The sequence below is a fragment of the Coregonus lavaretus genome (genome assembly GCF_964263955.1).
Source record: "Coregonus lavaretus genome assembly, contig: HAP1_SCAFFOLD_5409, whole genome shotgun sequence".
NCBI lineage: Eukaryota > Metazoa > Chordata > Actinopteri > Salmoniformes > Salmonidae > Coregonus > Coregonus lavaretus.
The window spans coordinates 21,591-40,397 of record NW_028162424.1 but is presented as its reverse complement, the minus strand read 5'-3'; the positions used below and the strand labels follow the sequence as shown (position 1 = coordinate 40,397).

Here is an 18,807-nt window from a genome sequence, read left to right as displayed (position 1 = left end):
CATTTTATTGGTCGCATACACATATTTAGGAGGTGTTATTGCGGGTCTAGAGAAATGCTTGTGCAATTTATTGTGCCATTCATTCATTGATCATTGATTCCCTGAAGAAGCTATCCCTTTCTATGTTTGGATATACAGGTAAAGTTAGCAGGTTGTTAGCTAGCTAGCTAATGAGCTAACAAACATGACTGAACAAGGTGTAAAACAAATGCGGCCCGCGAGTAGTTTTAGAATGGCCCGCGACATGGTTTATGAATGTAAAATGCGGCCGCCAATCCATGACCGGAAGAAAAAAACGTTTTGCCAGTAATATGGGTCAAACCTTTTGAACTGTTTGGGCTAAAAACAAGCAGTTTTCGCTGTATTAATGGTGCAAGCATGATGCTAACTAATCTGCGCTCAGGAAACAACAGTACAGCGAAGCCTTATCATTACAAACATTATTATTAAAATGAATTAAAAAACAAATATTGGATTTGTTTTGGTCGCACTGGTGATCCCAAATTAAAAACTCCAGGTCGCACAGCAAAACATGTTGTTGCATATGCGACCAAATTGGTCACACTTTAGAGCCCTGAGTATCCATACTATTTAGTATTGTAATACTTGGTACTCACAGAACTCCAGGCAGTATCCTCTCACAGGCTCCATGAGGCATCCAGCCACAATAGGGGTCCCTGGACGCTATACAAGACCTAGGGGAGAAACACAACACAGGGTTAACATATATCTGTAAATATACAGTTCACCATACAGGGTTAAATAGGCAGCACCAGTTAACCTCTGTCTGGCTGTATATTAACCAGTGTGCTGCAGGTGTTCTCAATGTTTATAACATGTAGATAGAGAAAAACACATCAATAAACCTACAAATCTGTGACCAGGCACAGCATAAAGTAACCTTTGAGTGGAGTGTGTGCACGTTTCTGAATGTGTGTGTGAGTCTGAGTCTGAGTGCACGAGTGTGTGTCAGTGTGGTGACTCACTTGTGGCAGTTAGTGTGTCGCTCACAGCGGCTGAGAGGCATGCGAACCACACAGCTGGAGAAAGCTACGTACACACTGTGTGTGTCTCTGTCAACATGGAGCGACAAAATACGCCTGTCATCCTCACTGTTAGACAGACACCTGGGAGACAGAGAGAAAAGAAGAATGGGAGGAGAGGGGTTGGGAGAGGAGAGGGAGTAGGGGAGAGCGAGAAAGGGAGGGTGGTGGAGGGGGGAGATGGAGAGGAGAGTCAGAAATCAGATTACAGGTTACTTGAACAGTTGTTTATCAGATAGGCCTGTCTACTGTTTCACTCTCCAGATGTAATCACAGTGGCACTGTTTAGCCCTGATACCCTTACTGACAGGAGAGAACGAGAGACTGAGAGGAAGACAGAGGAGAGAGAGAGACAGAGGAAGACAGAGGAGAGAGAGAGACAGAGGAAGATGGAGACAGAGAGAGAGACAGGGGAAGACAGAGGAGAGAGAGTTAGACAGAGGAGAGAGAGAGACAGAGGAAGATGGAGACAGAGAGAGAGACAGGGGAAGACAGAGGAGAGAGAGTTAGACAGAGGAGAGAGAGAGACAGAGGAAGATGGAGAGAGAGAGACAGAGGAAGACAGAGAGAGAGAGAGACAGAGGAGGAGAGCGAGAGAGAGAGGAAGAGAGAGGAGAGACTGAGACGGTGAGAGACAAACAGAGAGACATTGAGAGGCACACAGAGGGAAAGAGAAAGAAAACACAGAGTGAGAGATAAGAGACCAAAAAAAGAGAAAGACAGAGACTAAGAGAGAGACGCAAAGAGTAAGAGAGAGACAGTGAAAGACAGAGACTAAGAGAGAGAGACAGAGACTAACATAGAGAGACATAGACTAAGAGAGAGACAGTGAGAGACAGAGACTAAGAGAGAGAGACAGTGAGAGACAGAGACTAAGATAGAGAGACAGTGAGAGACAGAGACTAAGAGAGAGAGACAGTGAGAGACAGAGACTAAGAGAGAGAGACAGTGAGAGACAGAGACTAAGAGAGAGAGACAGTGAGAGACAGAGACTAAGATAGAGAGACAGTGAGAGACAGAGACTAAGAGAGAGAGACAGTGAGAGACAGAGACTAAGAGAGAGAGACAGTGAGAGACAGAGACTAAGAAAGAGACAGTGAGAGACAGAGACTAAGAGAGAGAGACAGTGAGAAACGTGTAGTGAGTGTTCCGTACTTGGCTCTGTTGAACAGGTCAATCTCCTCCAATAGGATGCTGTCGTCGAAGGACAGAGGGGAAGTCTTGGCTAGAACCTTCAGCACCACGCCCGCCTCTGAACCAATGAACAGCACCGTGTAGTTACCATGGGGACCAGCCGCGTTGTCCACCGCCAGGGCTGTCAGCCTGTACCTAGAGAGACAGGGACAAGACAGGAGTACAGTCAGACTTCAGTAGGAATTATCAAGCCGGTATTTAAAGGCCCTCCTGTTGATCTACAAATGTGCATTTTTACTTGTTTTTGTTGAGTGTATGAAACCAAATGATTGTCCTTACAGTAGAATGGTGTGTTTGTCTTACGGTAACCCGGGAATTCCGATCACTCAAGCAACTCTTATGGTGTGTGTGTGTTTGTGTGTCCTTACCTGACGCGTGTCTTGGTGAACCAGGGCTCGTCTCCTATGTTAGGCACGGAGGCGTCCATGAGGGGGTGGGACTTGATGAAGAGGAGAGTCTCATCAGGGAACTCTATAGTGGTCTTATAGGACTCAGCCTGGCCATGACCCGCACAGCAGCCTGGCCTGGAGACATAGGGGTCAGAGAGGGGTCAAAGGTCAACACAGGTCACACATGAGCCCAGCTACCATCACCCTGTAGGGACTAATAAAGTTTACTCTATTGAATTTAACTGAGGAGAGGGGTTAGGGAATGAGAGAGGAGCAGAAGCCTGTCAGGTCAACAAAGAGACGTGCTGCTGTATCATTGTAAACATGAAGTGATAATAGAGGACTATAATCAGACGTTTGTTAATTATTTACCACGATAATGAGCAGCTCTGTGGACTTTTTGTGGGGCCAGAGAGCTGAGCTACGTGTGTGTGTGAATGGCCGTATGCAGGTTAAATATGCAACGTGTCTAATTATCTAGATTAATTATTTACTGCTAATAACCACCAGCTGTGTGTGTGTGTGTGTGTGTGTGTGTGTGTGTGTGTGTGTGTGTGTGTGTGTGTGTGTGTGTGTGTGTGTGTGTGTGTGTGTGTGTGTGTGTGCGGTCATAGACCATGTCTCTCTTGTTAAAGAGGGTTTATCTCAATGAGACCTAAACTCAAGAATATAGTGACAATAAAGCTCTGCGCAGCCTGGCATCATAAACTGAAGGGAGGGGTCATGTACCTGTTGTTGTGCAGACTGACATACACTTACTGAGACATACTGGGTTAGGGTTAGAGGTAGGGTTAGACACTGACATACTGTAGGTATAGTACCTGGGATTGGGTTAGAGACTGACATACCTGGCTTGAAACTTGAGACTGACATACCTGGTTTTGGGTTATGGTTAGGGTAAAGGTACATACCTGGGTTAGGGTAAAGGTACAGGTACATACCTGGGTTTGGGTTAGGGTAAAGGTACATACCTGGGTTAGGGTAAAGGTACAGGTACATACCTGGGTTTGGGTTAGGGTAAAGGTACAGGTACAGTACATACCTGGGTTAGGGTAAAGGTACAGGTACATACCTGGGTTTGGGCAGTCTCTCCTCTGGGAAGGCGGTCCAGACAGAGTCAGGTGTTTTCTGTTCTTTAAATCGTCCTCTGAACACCTTCTCTATGTCATCCATGGAGAACGCACACACTGCAGACCCTGGGATACTGAAGAGAGGAACACAACCACACACTGTTACACAACTACTATTAACTAGATATGGAGAACCCCCCCCCCCAAGAGATTCACAATAACAACACATCTATTACACCAATATTACAAAGAGTGTATCCCAGATGGCACCTATTCCCCATAGAGTGCACCACTTTTGACCAGAGCCCTATGCTCCCTAGTCAAAAGTAGTGCACTATAAAGAGAACAGGGTGCCATTTGGGATACACTCTCAGTGTGTCCATCCTTACCTGTTCATCTGTGTAGTGAAGACTCCCACCACAGAAGGAACTCCGTTGATGTTGATGATGTCAGTGATGGACTGTAGAACATCGAAGTAGAAGAAGGATTCTCCGGGAACAGAACAGTTGAGTCTGGCCTTGACGAAGGACGTCCAGTGTTTCTCCAACACACGCTGGGACCCGCCTACGTCGTTCTTACAGATACGAGCCACTCTGGAGTAGACCGCCTGGAGAGGAAAGGGGGAGCAGGGGAGGGAGAGATGAGAAAAAGTGAGACTCTGGAATCAACATCACTAAAACACTTCCACCCTCTAAATAATACATCTTCCTCATCCGGTGGCCTCACAGTGTGACGCACACTGACGCTTATCCAGGACCTTGTGTCAGAGAGGACATTTGTTTGAAGCGCTCCGATTGAACAAACGCCTCACACACACACAACTCTTGACCCTAAACCTGATTCACACACACCTCTTGACCCTAAACCTGATTCACACACACCTCTTGACCCTAAACCTGATTCACACACAACTCTTGACCCTAAACCTGATTCACACACACCTCTTGACCCTAAACCTGATTCACACACACCTCTTGACCCTAAACCTGATTCACACACAACTCTTGACCCTAAACCTGATTCACACACACCTCTTGACCCTAAACCTGATTCACACACACCTCTTGACCCAGTCTGATTAACCTAGAACTAGGAAAGAGCTGGGCTATAGGACTGGGCTATATGATAGGGGCTGGGCTATAGGACTGGACTATATGATAGGGGCTGGGCTATAGGACTGGGCTATATGATAGGGGCTGGGCTATAGGACTGGACTATATGATAGGGGCTGGGCTATAGGACTAGACTATATGATAGGGGCTGGGCTATAGGACTGGACTATATGATAGGGGCTGGGCTATAGGACTGGACTATATGATAGGGGCTGGGCTATAGGACTGGACTATATGATAGGGGCTGGGCTATAGGACTGGACTATATGATAGGGGCTGGGCTATAGGAGTGGGCTATATGATAGGGGCTGGGCTATAGGAGTGGGCTATATGATAGGGGCTGGGCTATAGGACTGGACTATATGATAGGGGTTGGGGTATAGGACTAGACTATATGATAGGGGTTGGGCTATAGGACTGGGCTATATGATAGGGGCTGGGCTATAGGACTAGACTATATGATAGGGGCTGGGCTATAGGACTAGACTATATGATAGGGGCTGGGCTATAGGACTGGACTATATGATAGAGTCTGGGCTATAGGACTGGACTATATGATAGGAGTGGACTATATGATAGGGGCTGGGCTATAGGACTGGACTATATGATAGAGGCTGGGCTATAGGACTGGACTATATGATAGGGGCTGGGCTATAGGACTGGGCTATATGATAGAGGCTGGGCTATAGGACTAGACTATATGATAGAGGCTGGGCTATAGGACTGGACTATATGATAGGGGCTGGGCTATAGGACTGGACTATATGATAGGGGCTGGGCTATAGGACTGGACTATATGATAGGGGCTGGGCTATAGGACTGGACTATATGATAGGGGCTGGGCTATAGGACTGGGACTGGGCTATATGATAGAGGCTGGGCTATAGGACTGGACTATATGATAGGGGCTGGGCTATAGGACTGGACTATATGATAGGGGCTGGGCTATAGGACTGGACTATATGATAGGGGCTGGGCTATAGGACTAGACTATATGATAGAGGCTGGGCTATAGGACTGGACTATATGATAGGGGCTGGGCTATAGGACTGGACTATATGATAGGGGCTGGGCTATAGGACTGGGACTGGGCTATATGATAGAGGCTGGGCTATAGGACTGGACTATATGATAGGGGCTGGGCTATATGATAGGGGCTGGGCTATAGGACTGGACTATATGATAGGGGCTGGGCTATAGGACTGGACTATATGATAGGCGCTGGGCTATAGGACTGGGCTATATGATAGGGGCTGGGCTATAGGACTGGGCTATATGATAGGGGCTGGGCTATAGGACTGGACTATATGATAGGGGCTGGGCTATAGGACTGGACTATATGATAGAGGCTGGGCTATAGGACTAGACTATATGATAGAGGCTGGGCTATAGGACTGGACTATATGATAGAGGCTGGGCTATAGGAGTGGACTATATGATAGGGGCTGGGCTATAGGACTGGACTATATGATAGAGGCTGGGCTATAGGACTAGACTATATGATAGAGGCTGGGCTATAGGACTGGACTATATGATAGAGGCTGGGCTATAGGACTGGGACTGGGCTATATGATAGAGGCTGGGCTATAGGACTGGACTATATGATAGGAGTGGACTATATGATAGGGGTTGGGCTATAGGACTGGACTATATGATAGAGTCTGGGCTATAGGGCTGGACTATATGATAGAGGCTGGGCTATAGGACTGGGCTATATGATAGGGGCTGGGCTATAGGACTGGGCTATATGATAGAGGCTGGGCTATAGGACTGGACTATATGATAGAGTCTGGGCTATAGGGCTGGACTATATGATAGAGGCTGGGCTATAGGACTGGACTATATGATAGGGGCTGGGCTATATGATAGGGGCTGGGCTATAGGACTGGACTATATGATAGGGGCTGGGCTATAGGACTGGGCTATATGATAGAGGCTGGGCTATAGGACTGGGACTGGGCTATATGATAGAGGCTGGGCTATAGGACTGGACTATATGATAGGGGCTGGGCTATAGGACTGGGACTGGGCTATATGATAGAGGCTAGGAGGAGAGTTATAGGTTTTACAGTGTTGCGGTAAATGAGGCTAGGACCAGGTAGACGTCTAAGAGTAGAAGTCTATGATAGAAGTCTATGGTAGAAGTCTATGGTAGAAGTCTATGGTAGAAGTCTAGGGTAGAAGTCTATGGTAGAAGTCTAGGGTAGAAGTCTAGGGTAGAAGTCTAGGGTAGAAGTATATGGTAGAAGTCTAGGGTAGAAGTCTAGGGTAGAAGTCTAGGGTAGAAGTCTAGGGTAGAAGTCTAGGGTAGAAGTCCAGGGCTGGGCTATAGGACAGGGTTGTGGGGGACTAGGGGTAGAGCTCGGTGTTGGACTGTTGGGCTGTGGGGGACTAGGGCTAGAGCTCTGGGTGAGTATTGTGGTTTAAATGAAGTGTGTGAAGCAGTCAGCAGAAACAGCTTTAATAATTGACCAGTGCAAAGCTCCATCTGCCCAGGTGTCATCCCAGGCCCATCAGCATTGACACACACACACACGTACGCCACGCACACACAGGGACATACACAAACACACACGCCAGCATTACTAGCGCTAAAATATTTATCAGCCCGCGGTTTCAGCCTGGCCGCCCATTCTCTGAATGATGCATCATGGGTAAATCTGAGGCCCGCGGCGGCTAAATCATACTAATAGCTGCAGAAAACATCCATTACCACCAAGGGTGTGTGTGTGTGTGTGTGTGTGTGTGTGTGTGTGTGTGTGTGTGTGTGTGTGTGAATCCTCTCCATGGGTAAAGGGTTTACATGTAAAGTAGTTTGACCTACAGTTCAGTCACTACCTTCTGTTGTACTCAGCACTTTTCTACAACACTATCTGTTGTCTGGTAATATAGTGTTTACTATTTATAATAAATACATATTTATAATACACAATGTTGTCTAGTAAACTGTGTGTGCACATATGTGTGCGTGTTTGCGTGTGTACGTATGTGTGTGCGTCTTACCTTGCCCAGGTTGTTGTGTTCCGCTGCGATCTCTCTGTAGAAGAAGTAGACGTAGTTCCCATAATCCACTGCATGCAGGAAATGGGGCTCTGGAAGAGAGAGGGGACAGAGGTTTTACATTGTCACGTCTCTTTTGTCTCTCCCTCTATTTCTACTTGTACCTCTTTTTATACATAACTACCTCTGTCCTCCCTTCAGACTCTCTCTGTCTCTCTCCTTACCATTTCTCCCTCTCTCTCTGTTCTCCTCCCCTCTCCCTCCTTCCCCACTTCTCTTTCTCTCTCCCTATTTCCCTCTCTCCCTCCATCCTGAATATTTCAGTGTTCCTGTAACAGCTGTGTGTGACAGAGTTGACCTAGATAGTCTGACAGAGTAGAGCTACAGGACGTCTTCACAGGACAGGGACATGGACAGAGACGGCTGCCACCACACACACACACACACACACTGCTGTGTTTACCTTTCAGCCATTTGGAGTCGTATTTGATGGTCCTGAGGGCCGAGCCGTCACCCATACTACGGTAGATCACTGCGTCGCTCGCCAGGAAGTCAGCAACCGTCGCCGAGTACAGCTTCCCGTCTGAAACAACACACACACACAGGTCAGACAAACACATTGCATTCTGTCATACTGGACATGTCGATCTAGCACCCTAGTTCAAACTGTTTGTTTACACACTGACAATGTGGCACCTTATGAACCCTAGTTGCTATGGCCACAGTGTGTGTGTGTGTGTGTGTGTGTGTGTGTGTGTGTGTGTGTGTGTGTGTGTGTGTGTGTGTGTGTGTGTGTGTGTGTGTGTGTATGTGTGTGTGTATGTGTGTATGTGGTCATACCAGCGAACAGAGCGACGTTGGTCTGCTTGGCGTCAAACGGGCATCGTGCCAGTCCGCTGATTTCCTCCCCGTCAAACTCCAGGTTATCCAGCTACACACAAAGACACACGCGTCGTTAACAAAGACACACAGACTGCATAGTAAACAATTGGTGCTTATCGAGGCAGAGCAGGAGGGAGAGAGAACGTTTCTCACACACACACACTCTGCTGTTGTCTTACCCTGTAGTATCGGCACATGGGGTTGAAGCCATTAGTTCCACAGATGAACACCAGGTCATCATTTCTGGGAACCAGAACCTTGATGTAGTTATGACACTCATCCTGGAGGAGAAAGAGAGGGGCAGGGAGAGAGATGGGAAGGGAGAGAGAGAGAGAGATGGAAAGGGAGAGAGAGAGCGAGAGAGATGAGAGAGAGAGAGAGAGAGAGAGAGATGAGAGAGAGAGAGAGAGAGAGAGAGAGAGAGAGAGAGAGAGAGAGAGAGAGAGAGAGAGAGAGAGAGAGAGAGAGAGAGAGAGAGAGAGAGAGAGAGAGAGAGAGAGAGAGAGAGAGAGAGAGATGGGAAGAGAGAGAGAGATGGGAAGAGAGAGAGAGAGAGAGAGATGAGAAGGGAGAGAGAGATGAGAAGGGAGAGAGAGATGGGGAGAGAGAGAGAGAGAGAGAGAGAGAGAGAGAGAGAGAGAGAGAGAGAGAGAGAGAGAGAGAGAGAGAGATGGGAAGGGAGAGAGAGATGGGAAGAAAGAGAGAGATGAGAAGGGAAAGAGATGAGAAGGGAGAGAGAGAGAGAGATAATATTACAAGGATGCCTGCTAAACCCATTTCGCTATAATGGAAGGTATAGCCAGTAATTAAAATGGTAGCTATAGCCAGTAGCTATAATGACAAGACATTATGAGGTGAGAGGTAAAGCCAAGGGTAGAGAGAGTCTATAGTAGACAGTAGAAAGGCAGTGTATAGTAATTATAGAAACATAGTATAATAATAAGTATAGTAAAGTCTTACTCTGTGTTTCCCCTTCATGGCACAGTTCTTTCTGTCTGCCTCGCCTGACCTCCATGTTAACTTCTGTAAACATGAACACACACACACACACACACACACACACACATTTAGAAACACACACACATTGTGGCATGCACATTCAGGCAAGCACACACATACACTTTAGTATATGGGATTTCCTACACTGGACAACTTGTTACAGTTGTTGATAAGTCATTGATAATAATCTGCCCATTTTCTTTCATGTCATTACATGAAGATATAAGGGGGGGATCATAGCTATATTCAATCAAATTCACAAGTTGATTTAAAACCTGTTTAACCCTTTATCATGGTTGGCGTCTTGACGGATCTGTCCAAAATCATGTGACATAAAACATTACTTTTCTGTCCTTGCATTTATGGCAGTGTAAGTGTCGTTATATCATATCTTAAGCATGAATCTGTTAAATTAGACATTGAACTTTAACCTTGTAAGAATCCTGGATCTAGCTGTTGGACAGTTTTTTTGTATAGTGATCTCAGAAATGCAGTGTAACTACGTAACATTTCGTGTCTCCTTTTGTTACGTGTTGAAAACAGTTTTTATGGGCACACAAATCCCAAATGATGTATGCGATTGCAAAATCGAATGCTTCTAACCGAAAGAGTCACCTTACCTTGATACTTAAAACCTAAATTGATACTGTCATTAACGTGGTTCTTCAATAATTATGCATAATACTTGTTGGATGCGCATTTGGTGTCCAGTTGATTAGTTACGCCGTGATATTTTCTTACATCATCTGATCCAGGAAGGAATTTTCGTCAAGTGATGAACGAACAGCTGTTGTGATAGCGCATGCGATGCAACAAGAGCCCAAGTGCTGGAAAACAGGTGTTTGCGAGAAATGTCAAGAATATTTTGGTGTCTCATTCGTTACACCGGTGAAGAAAGTTGTTCCTGGATCCACGTTGGATCTAATATCCCTATTGAATTGATGTTGATCACCTGTTGTTATCTGCTTGATTTACAGCAGGGTCTCATTAGATTTTAACAAAGAAAACATTAAGGTAATGAGTTCATGTTTTCATATGTTTTTGTACCGCGGATTGGACACTGAGTCTACTGTGCGCAACACCTAACGCTATTCCTATTCATTATTCCGGATATAATGACAACAAATGACATTCACAGTAGGATCTGGTAATGAAATAACATGACAAATACATTTTGTTTTCCATGTTATACCTGCAATTTTAAACAATACAAGGGGCTTGAAGTAACCTACTTGAACTTGAATTTGGAGCTCAGAAATTCAAGACCTGGAATAGGCCTACCTTGAAAATCAGACATTTCCTCAATCTGGTGCTTGAAAAGTCCTTGTAATTATTGTAGCCAATTTATAAGTTCTCCTGCTCCCTTATAATTATCTGTGATTTCATTTTGATCCGTTTTTGTGAGAGATGTGGTCACTTTCATTTGTTTCCCGCCGCTTCAATTGAAGGGTGTTGCTCTACTCTGTTGTGGAAAAACCATGTGCGGTTATTATGAGGCTCAGTTGGTAGAGCATTGCGCTTGCAGCACCAGGGTTGTGGGTTCGATTCCCACGGGGGACCAGTACAAGAAAAGTATGAAAATATATGAACTCACTACTGTAAGTCGCTCTGGATAAGAGCGCCTGTTAAATGACTAAAATGTAAACGACAACATCTGTTGGCTTCCCATACAAATTCTTCCATTAAAAAAGCAACCTGGTTTTTGGTCACTTTCTCATTTTTAAAAACAGCGATGGTGAGATTCAAATGGTGAGATTAAAGCTACCGCTATTCATGGCTTTATTATGTATCCCTGCGTAAGCCACATAGGCTACAGAAAAATGGCCATGCATGCATCCAATCTATTTACACATGAGGAACTGCATGAAACCATTTTGAAATTGGCCCCATTATTTTAGAAAGACCCATTTCCACTCTCATTTATAGCCTGTTAATTGTGTGATTGATGTGGTAGTGTTTTCTACAGAGGAATTGTGTGTAACTCTGTGATTAACTTGTGGTTAGACAGACTTACCCTGTAGGGAATGATCTCATTCCTGTAGGATTCTCGGAGACTCACTAGATACACCTGGTCTCTGCCAGCGATGAACAGTGTATCCTGTATCTTGGTCATCAGTTGGAAGTCCAGTCTGTGCTGTGACTCGTTCCCCGACAGACGACCTCGGAACACTGGGTACTGCCGCGAGACTGAAATACACATACACACACGTTAGTCAGAGATCACACACACACACGTAAGTTTTCAGAGTGCTACACACACACACACACACACACACACACTTCTCTGTTTCTCAGAGGGCCACACACTAGCAATCAGGTTATTGATTAAGCGTAAACATGTCGTGTGTTACAGCTTTATAGAAATCTTTCAGTAATGTAATGCAGGCTGCTGATACAGCACGGTGGTGTGTGTGTGTGTGTGTGTGTGTGTGTGTGTGTGTGTGTGGACATGTTTAACTATACTTGTGGGGACCAGAAGTCCCCACAAGTATAGTACACAGAATGTTTTTTGACCAACTGGGGACATTTTGTTAGTGTCAAATGCTATTTCTAAGGGGGTTTAGGGTTAAGGTTAGAATTAGGTTTAGGGTTAGGAGCTAGGGTTAGGTTTAGGGAAAATAGGATTTTGAATGGGACTGAATTGTATGTCCCTACAAGGTTAGTTGTACAAGACTCTGTGTGTGTGTGTGTGTGTGTTTTGTGTGTGTGTGTGTGTTTGTGAGAGTTACGGTAGGCCAGCTCAGCAGTCTTTGTATTCCCTGTGTACATCACAGAGGAAGGGAATCTAGTTAATGCCTGAGCTGACGATGGACAGGATTGATTTTATACGGGGGCATACAATGTCTGATAAGTCAGCACATTACATTACCATGAAGACCTTACAGTACACCATCAATACACTGTTCACTGATACATGCAGGACAATGGGACACATAATTAATGACAACAGGGTGCGTGCAAGCGTGCGTGCATGTGTGTGCAGTATGTCTGTGTGTGTGTGTGTGTGTGTGTGTGTACTCACAGTGTGCGTCGACAATGTCCAGGGGTATACTATCCTCTGGGAAGCTGGCAGACAGGGTGTGTGTGGCTGTAGCTAGCAGTATGCTGAATAGAAGGCCTGCTCTCCAAACCATGACTGCTGCTTCTGGTCTGAGACCACTCCTTCCTGCCTGGTTCTCACCCAACAAGATGTTACCTGGAAACACAGAGACGATCAGTCATGAAATACAGAAATACACACATGGTCAGGAAAGTCTAGAACTAACAGAAGCTAACAGAATTCAGTATTGACACCAAATGTATATTTAAAATAATATTTTTCACTGTCATTTTCTGTAATCGCTCTCTATATCTCTCTCACACATACACACACACTCCATTTCTCTCTCCTTCTCACTCTCTGAACCCCTTTTACATGTAAACTGTTTTTACCAGGGACTATTGTACCAGGGTGTATTGTAGATCCGTTTGAATGTTTAGTGGTTTTAAGTTGAGATCATTTATGACATGAGCAGTACCTCGGATGACCTGATCAGCTACTGTGTGTCTGTCTGTGTGTGTGTGTATGTGGGAGTGGCAGCCGCCCTTTAGAGACGGCGTGTGTGTGCATTTTAATGAACGTCCAGTCAAATATTTATAAGACAAACAAATTATTAATGTGGACAGTCTGAATGGATATACACAATTTACCACTAAACAACACACACACACACACACACACAGGGGGATGGATTAGCCAGCAGCACACTGAGACACACAATCACAAAAGTGTGCACACAAGCAGAATATCCCAGTGTACCACTGATAAGCACGCCATCTCTGTGCGCACACGGCCACACGCACACAAACCAGTATTGACACGTTTTCAATTAGCCCAAGGTCCACCTGCTTCAGAGCAGAGCTAGCTGGCAGCAGCCGGTGTGTCTGTCTGGCCAGCCCATTAGTATCTGATTGATCTAGTCAGGATGTACGCCTCACTAGGTTTATATACATGTTTACCTATATTAACTATTATACTAACTACAGCAGCCTCTATAGGTTAACACACCACAGCAGTTTACCTAAGGAACATTATATTACATCGACTTTAGATGTAAGGAATATTAGATGTCATCGTTAGAGCAGCACAGTTGACCAATGAGAATGATGATGTCTGCTGGGGGATCGGATGGAACAATCAACACACTGCAGGCTAAATCTACTCTTCCTGTCTGATACTGTTAGCTGGCTGAATACACACAGCCTTAGATCTATGGTATCTATCTGTCTGTTAGAGTGGCCTGAGGAGGGTTATATCACTGTGGTGATGACAGAGAGCAAGAGAGACAGAGAGAGAGACAGAGAGAGAGACAGAGAGAGAGACAGAGAGAGAGACAGAGAGAGAGACAGAGAGACAGACAGAGAGAGAGACAGAGAGAGACAGAGAGAGAGACAGCGAGAGAGACAGAGAGTGAGACAAAGAGTGAGACAGAGAGTGAGACAAAGAGTGAGACAGAGAGTGAGACAGAGAGAGAGTCACACCAAGCAGTATGACTGGCAGTGATGCATCGCCAGCCACTATGGAAGTACGGATGCACTACTGCTGGGAGGAACCAGCCCAGCGCCAGCTGGCTGAGCAGAACTGCTCTTCTCTTCAATTAGTGGTGTTAGTGGAGAAATTAGAGTTCTGATGTTTCAGCAATCAGAGCATCAGAGCAGAAAGATCTCTCTGGTGATCTAACACACATAGATGAGGCTGGCTACAGGATATCCCATACACAAACGATTAACTGATCCATACCGAACAATTCATATATCTATACCGAACGATTCACAGGTCTATACCGAACAATTCACTGATCTGCAACTGCGAGCAATTTCATCCCTCACCCTAACCAGGGGAGAAGAGGAATCGATAGAGGAGAGGAGAAAGAGAGAAAAGTAGAGACAACAACATGGGGACATGCCGCTTTAGCTACTTAAAGGGATAATGTGAGATAGTGGCATTTAAAACATTTTTCTACTTACCCAGAGTCAGATGAACTTATGGATACAAATGTTATGTCTCTGCATGCAGTTTGAAGGAAGTTAAAGGTACAGTGCCTTCAAAAACTATCCATACCCCTTTTTCCACGTTGTTGTGTTACAAAGTGGAATTAAAATGGATTGAATTGTCATTTTTTTTTATCAACAAATCTACACAAAGTACTCTGTAATGTCAAAGTGGAAGAAAAATGTGAACATCATATTTTTTTTTATATGGAAAATATAACACTAATGAATATACAGTATGTTGATTAGATAAGTATTCAACCCCCTGGGTCATTACATGTTAGAATCACCTTTGGCAGCGATTACAGCTGTGAGTCTTCCTGGGTAAGTCTCTAAGAGCTTTGCTCACCTGGATTGTACAATATTTGCCCATTATTCTGTCAAGTTGGTTCATGATCATTGCTAGACAGACATTTTCAAGTCTTACCATAGATTTTCAAGCCGATTTAAGTCAAAACTGTAACTAGGCCACTCAACAACATTCCATGTCGTCTTAGTAACAACTCCAGTGTATATTTGGCCTTTAGGTAATTGTCCTGCTAAAAGGTACATTTGTCTCCCAGTGTCTGTTGGAAAACAGACTGAACCAAGTTTTCCTCTCGGATTTTGCCTGTGGTTAGCTCTATTCGGTTTATTTTTATCCTAAAAAACTCCCTAGTCCTTGCCGATGACAAGCATACCCATAACATGATGCAGCCACCACCATGCTTAAAAATATGAAGAGTGGTACTCAGTTTTGTGTTGTGTTGGATTTGCCCCAAACATAACATTTTTACATTTACATTTTAGTCATTTAGCAGACGCTCTTATCCAGAGCGACTATCAGTTAGTGACTGCATACATTTTTCATACTGGCCCCACGTGGGAATCCAACCCACAACCCTGGCATTGCAAGCGCCATGCTCTACCAACTGAGCTACACGGGAGGCTAACGCTTTGTATTCAGGACAAAAAAACATTTTTAACAGTTTTACTTCAGTGCCTTATTGCAAACAGGATCCATGTTTGGGAATATTTTTATTCTGTACAGGCTTCCTTCTTTTCACTCTGTAATTTATGTTAGTATTGTGGAGTAACTACAATGTTGTTGATCCATCCTCCGTTTTCTCATATCACAGACATTCAACTCTGTAACTGTTTTAAAGTCACCATTGGCCTCATGGTGAAATCCCTGAGCGGTTTCCTTCCCTGGTCTTTGTGGTTGAATCTGTGCTTGATATTCACTGCTCGACTGAGGGACCTTACAGATAATTGTATGTGTGGGGTACAGAGATGGGGTAGTCATTTAAACACTATTATTGCACACAGAGTGAGTCCATGCAACTTATTATGTGACTTGTAAGCACATTTTTACTCCTGAACTTATTTAGGCTTGCCATAACAAAAAGGTTGAATACTTATGGGCTCCCGAGTGGCGCAGTGGTCTAAGGCACTGCATCTCAGTGCTTTGAGGCGTCACTACAGACCCCCTGGTTCGAGTCCAGGCTTTATCACAACCGGCCGTGATTGGGAGTCCCATAGGGCGGCGCACAATTGGCCGGTGTAGGCCGTCATTGTCAATAAGAATTTGTTCTTAACTGACTTTTCAGTTTTCATTTCTAAAAACATAACTCCACTTTGACATTATGGGGTATTGTGTGTAGATCAGTGACACCAAATCTCAATTTAACCCATTTTAAAATGTAGGCTGTAACAAATCAAAATGTGGAAAAGGTCTAGGGCTGTGAATACTCTCTGAAGGCACTGTAGTTTCGCGAGCCATTGCTAACTAGCATTAGTGCATTGACTGGAAGTCTACCAGAACAGCTAGCATGCTAGCTTAATTGCCAAAATCTGGCACTATCCCTGCTGCTGTTACTCTCCCTACAATCCAGATCATCATATCAATTCCAAAAAGTTGCCCTAGATAAAACGTCTTCTTTTCCAAACAGTTCTCGAGACAACAACTGATAATTAAATAGCTAAGAAGAAAACAATGAATACAGATACAATCAATAAAGTATAAACCATGGGAAATGATATGATCATTATAGAGCATTACTATACAGCCTCAAGGCTGCTTCAAGAGACGACAAGGCTCCTTTCACAGGTTAATCATTTATTCACAGGTAAATCATTAACCTCCCTTCTTAAGGATTCTCTCCCTCTCTAACTCTCTGTTTCTTCCTTCCTTCCTTCCTTCCTTCCTTCCTTCCTTCCTTCCTTCCTTCCTTCCTTCCTTCCTTCCTTCCTCTTTTTCTTTTACTCTCTCTCATTCTTTTTAAAATTCCCTCTCTCTGTTATTGTGGCTCTCTAAACTGTTCCAGAGAAAAACACTTGGGCTGTAACTTCCCATGATGCCTAGTGGTGGAGTAGCAGTCTTTCTTGAGCAGCTCTAATGTAAAACAGAACAGAGAGGGAGAGGAAGGGGAGACATGGAGGGGTCAGCCTGCTAAAATTACCCTCAATCTGAGGCCAACCTAACATGTTCCCTATTCACTATCCTATTCCTGCCCTGCAGAGTGTGTGTGTGTGTGTGTGCACGTGTGCGTGTCCGTAGGCCTCGACAGGCCCTGAGACGCAGGAATAGAGCTAGTCACGCAACTCTGTCCTGTTCAGCCTTCCCCTCCTCCTCTCTCCTCTCTCTGTCTGTTATTACAGGCTTTTCAGTATCCTACAATCACTCTCCCACTGCTGATGTTGTTGGCTCAGACTCACTCTGTTTAAACACCAAGAGGAGGGTGTGTGTGTGTGTGTGTGTGTGTGTGTGTGTGTGTGTGTGTGTGTGTGTGGCGGGGGTTGTTGGCTGGTTGTTTCTCATTGGCAGGCTCTGCACCAAGTTGACTTATGAAGCTTGTTCTAGTTACAGTGTTTCAATCACAGAACCTGACCAACACCTATATTGTCGTAACGTTTTAACTAGCACAAGGATAACAAAGAACTTACAGATTGGGAGCAGCAATCAGTGTGGACATGACTTCCTCTCTGCATATATATATATTATATATATATATATATATATATATATATATATATATTTAGTCCAGCTTCTGTGATTGTTGGACATAGTGTATGTATAGTTATTTCTCTCTCTCTCTCTCTCCGCAGTCTGCCTGTAGAAACAACACCAGAGCAGTCTCCTCTCCTGCAGGTCAGTACAACTGGTGCTGTGGAGGAATCAGCCCAATCAACTGTGGTACACAATAAGATTATAGTAATGTGACCCCCCTCATTCCACCCTGTGTGTTGTTGTAAATACCCCTCCATCAGTGTGACCAGGGTGAATACAACACCACTGAACACCACTGAACAATAGATGCTGCTCCAGGGGCAACTCTGTTTGTCATCCAGCCCTATGTTACACACACACACGTTTGTTTTACTATACCTGTGGGGACCAAACAATTTATTCCCATTCAGAATCCTATTTTCCATAACCTCTAACCGTAAACCTAACCTACAAACCCTTAACCCTAATCCCAAACCCTAATTCTAATCCTAAACCTAACCCCTAAGCCTAAAATTTACTTTTTTCTTGTGGGGACCATCGAATTGTCCCCACTTGTCAAAATTGTTCTTGTTTTATAGTATCCTCGTGAGGACTTCTGGTCCCCACAAGGATAGTAAAACCAAAAACACACAGTCACACACACAACGTAGAGGAAATCAAATAACTGAAGTTTAGTTTCAGACCTCACGTTTACCTCAGTAAAAGCTGATAGTATTACTTTTACTGGATTTCACTGAATAAAATTAAGATATTCCTTGTAGCATTCCCAGTGTGTGTGCAAGTGTGTGCTTGACTACGTGCGTGCATGTGCATGTGTGTGCTTGACTACATGCATACGTGTGTGTGCGGCCATGCCAAATTGGATGTACTAAATAACTTTGTTGTCCTCATCAGGGCTTTGGGAAAGTAATCAGTGTGTGACCGAGCAGCCAGACGATTAGCAGACCTCCATCAGACCAGACTAGAGAAACCATTACTGCTCCCTCTCCTGATCTTCAATAACAACACCAGCCAGTCATCTCAGTGTTTACTGAGGATTACATCTGAAGAGTCTGACTTGTTGCTACAGAGAGAGTTGGCAGAGAAAGAAGGCTGTGC

At 44.6% G+C, this 18,807-nt stretch overlaps 1 protein-coding gene across 1 annotated transcript; it reads right to left on the bottom strand.

The window, feature by feature from the left end:
- Positions 1-613: 613 nt before the first annotated feature.
- On the bottom strand, positions 614-12,823 carry LOC311119274 (semaphorin-6D-like; the record flags this gene model as incomplete). Its single annotated transcript, XM_084193994.1, has 13 exons — positions 614-695; positions 987-1,127; positions 2,199-2,372; positions 2,606-2,761; positions 3,699-3,830; positions 4,086-4,303; positions 7,812-7,900; positions 8,272-8,391; positions 8,649-8,739; positions 8,870-8,971; positions 9,651-9,713; positions 11,704-11,876; positions 12,712-12,823. 13 exons carry the CDS (start codon positions 12,821-12,823, stop codon positions 614-616), a joined length of 1,653 nt encoding a protein of 550 aa, XP_084050120.1.
- Positions 12,824-18,807: the final 5,984 nt, after the last annotated feature.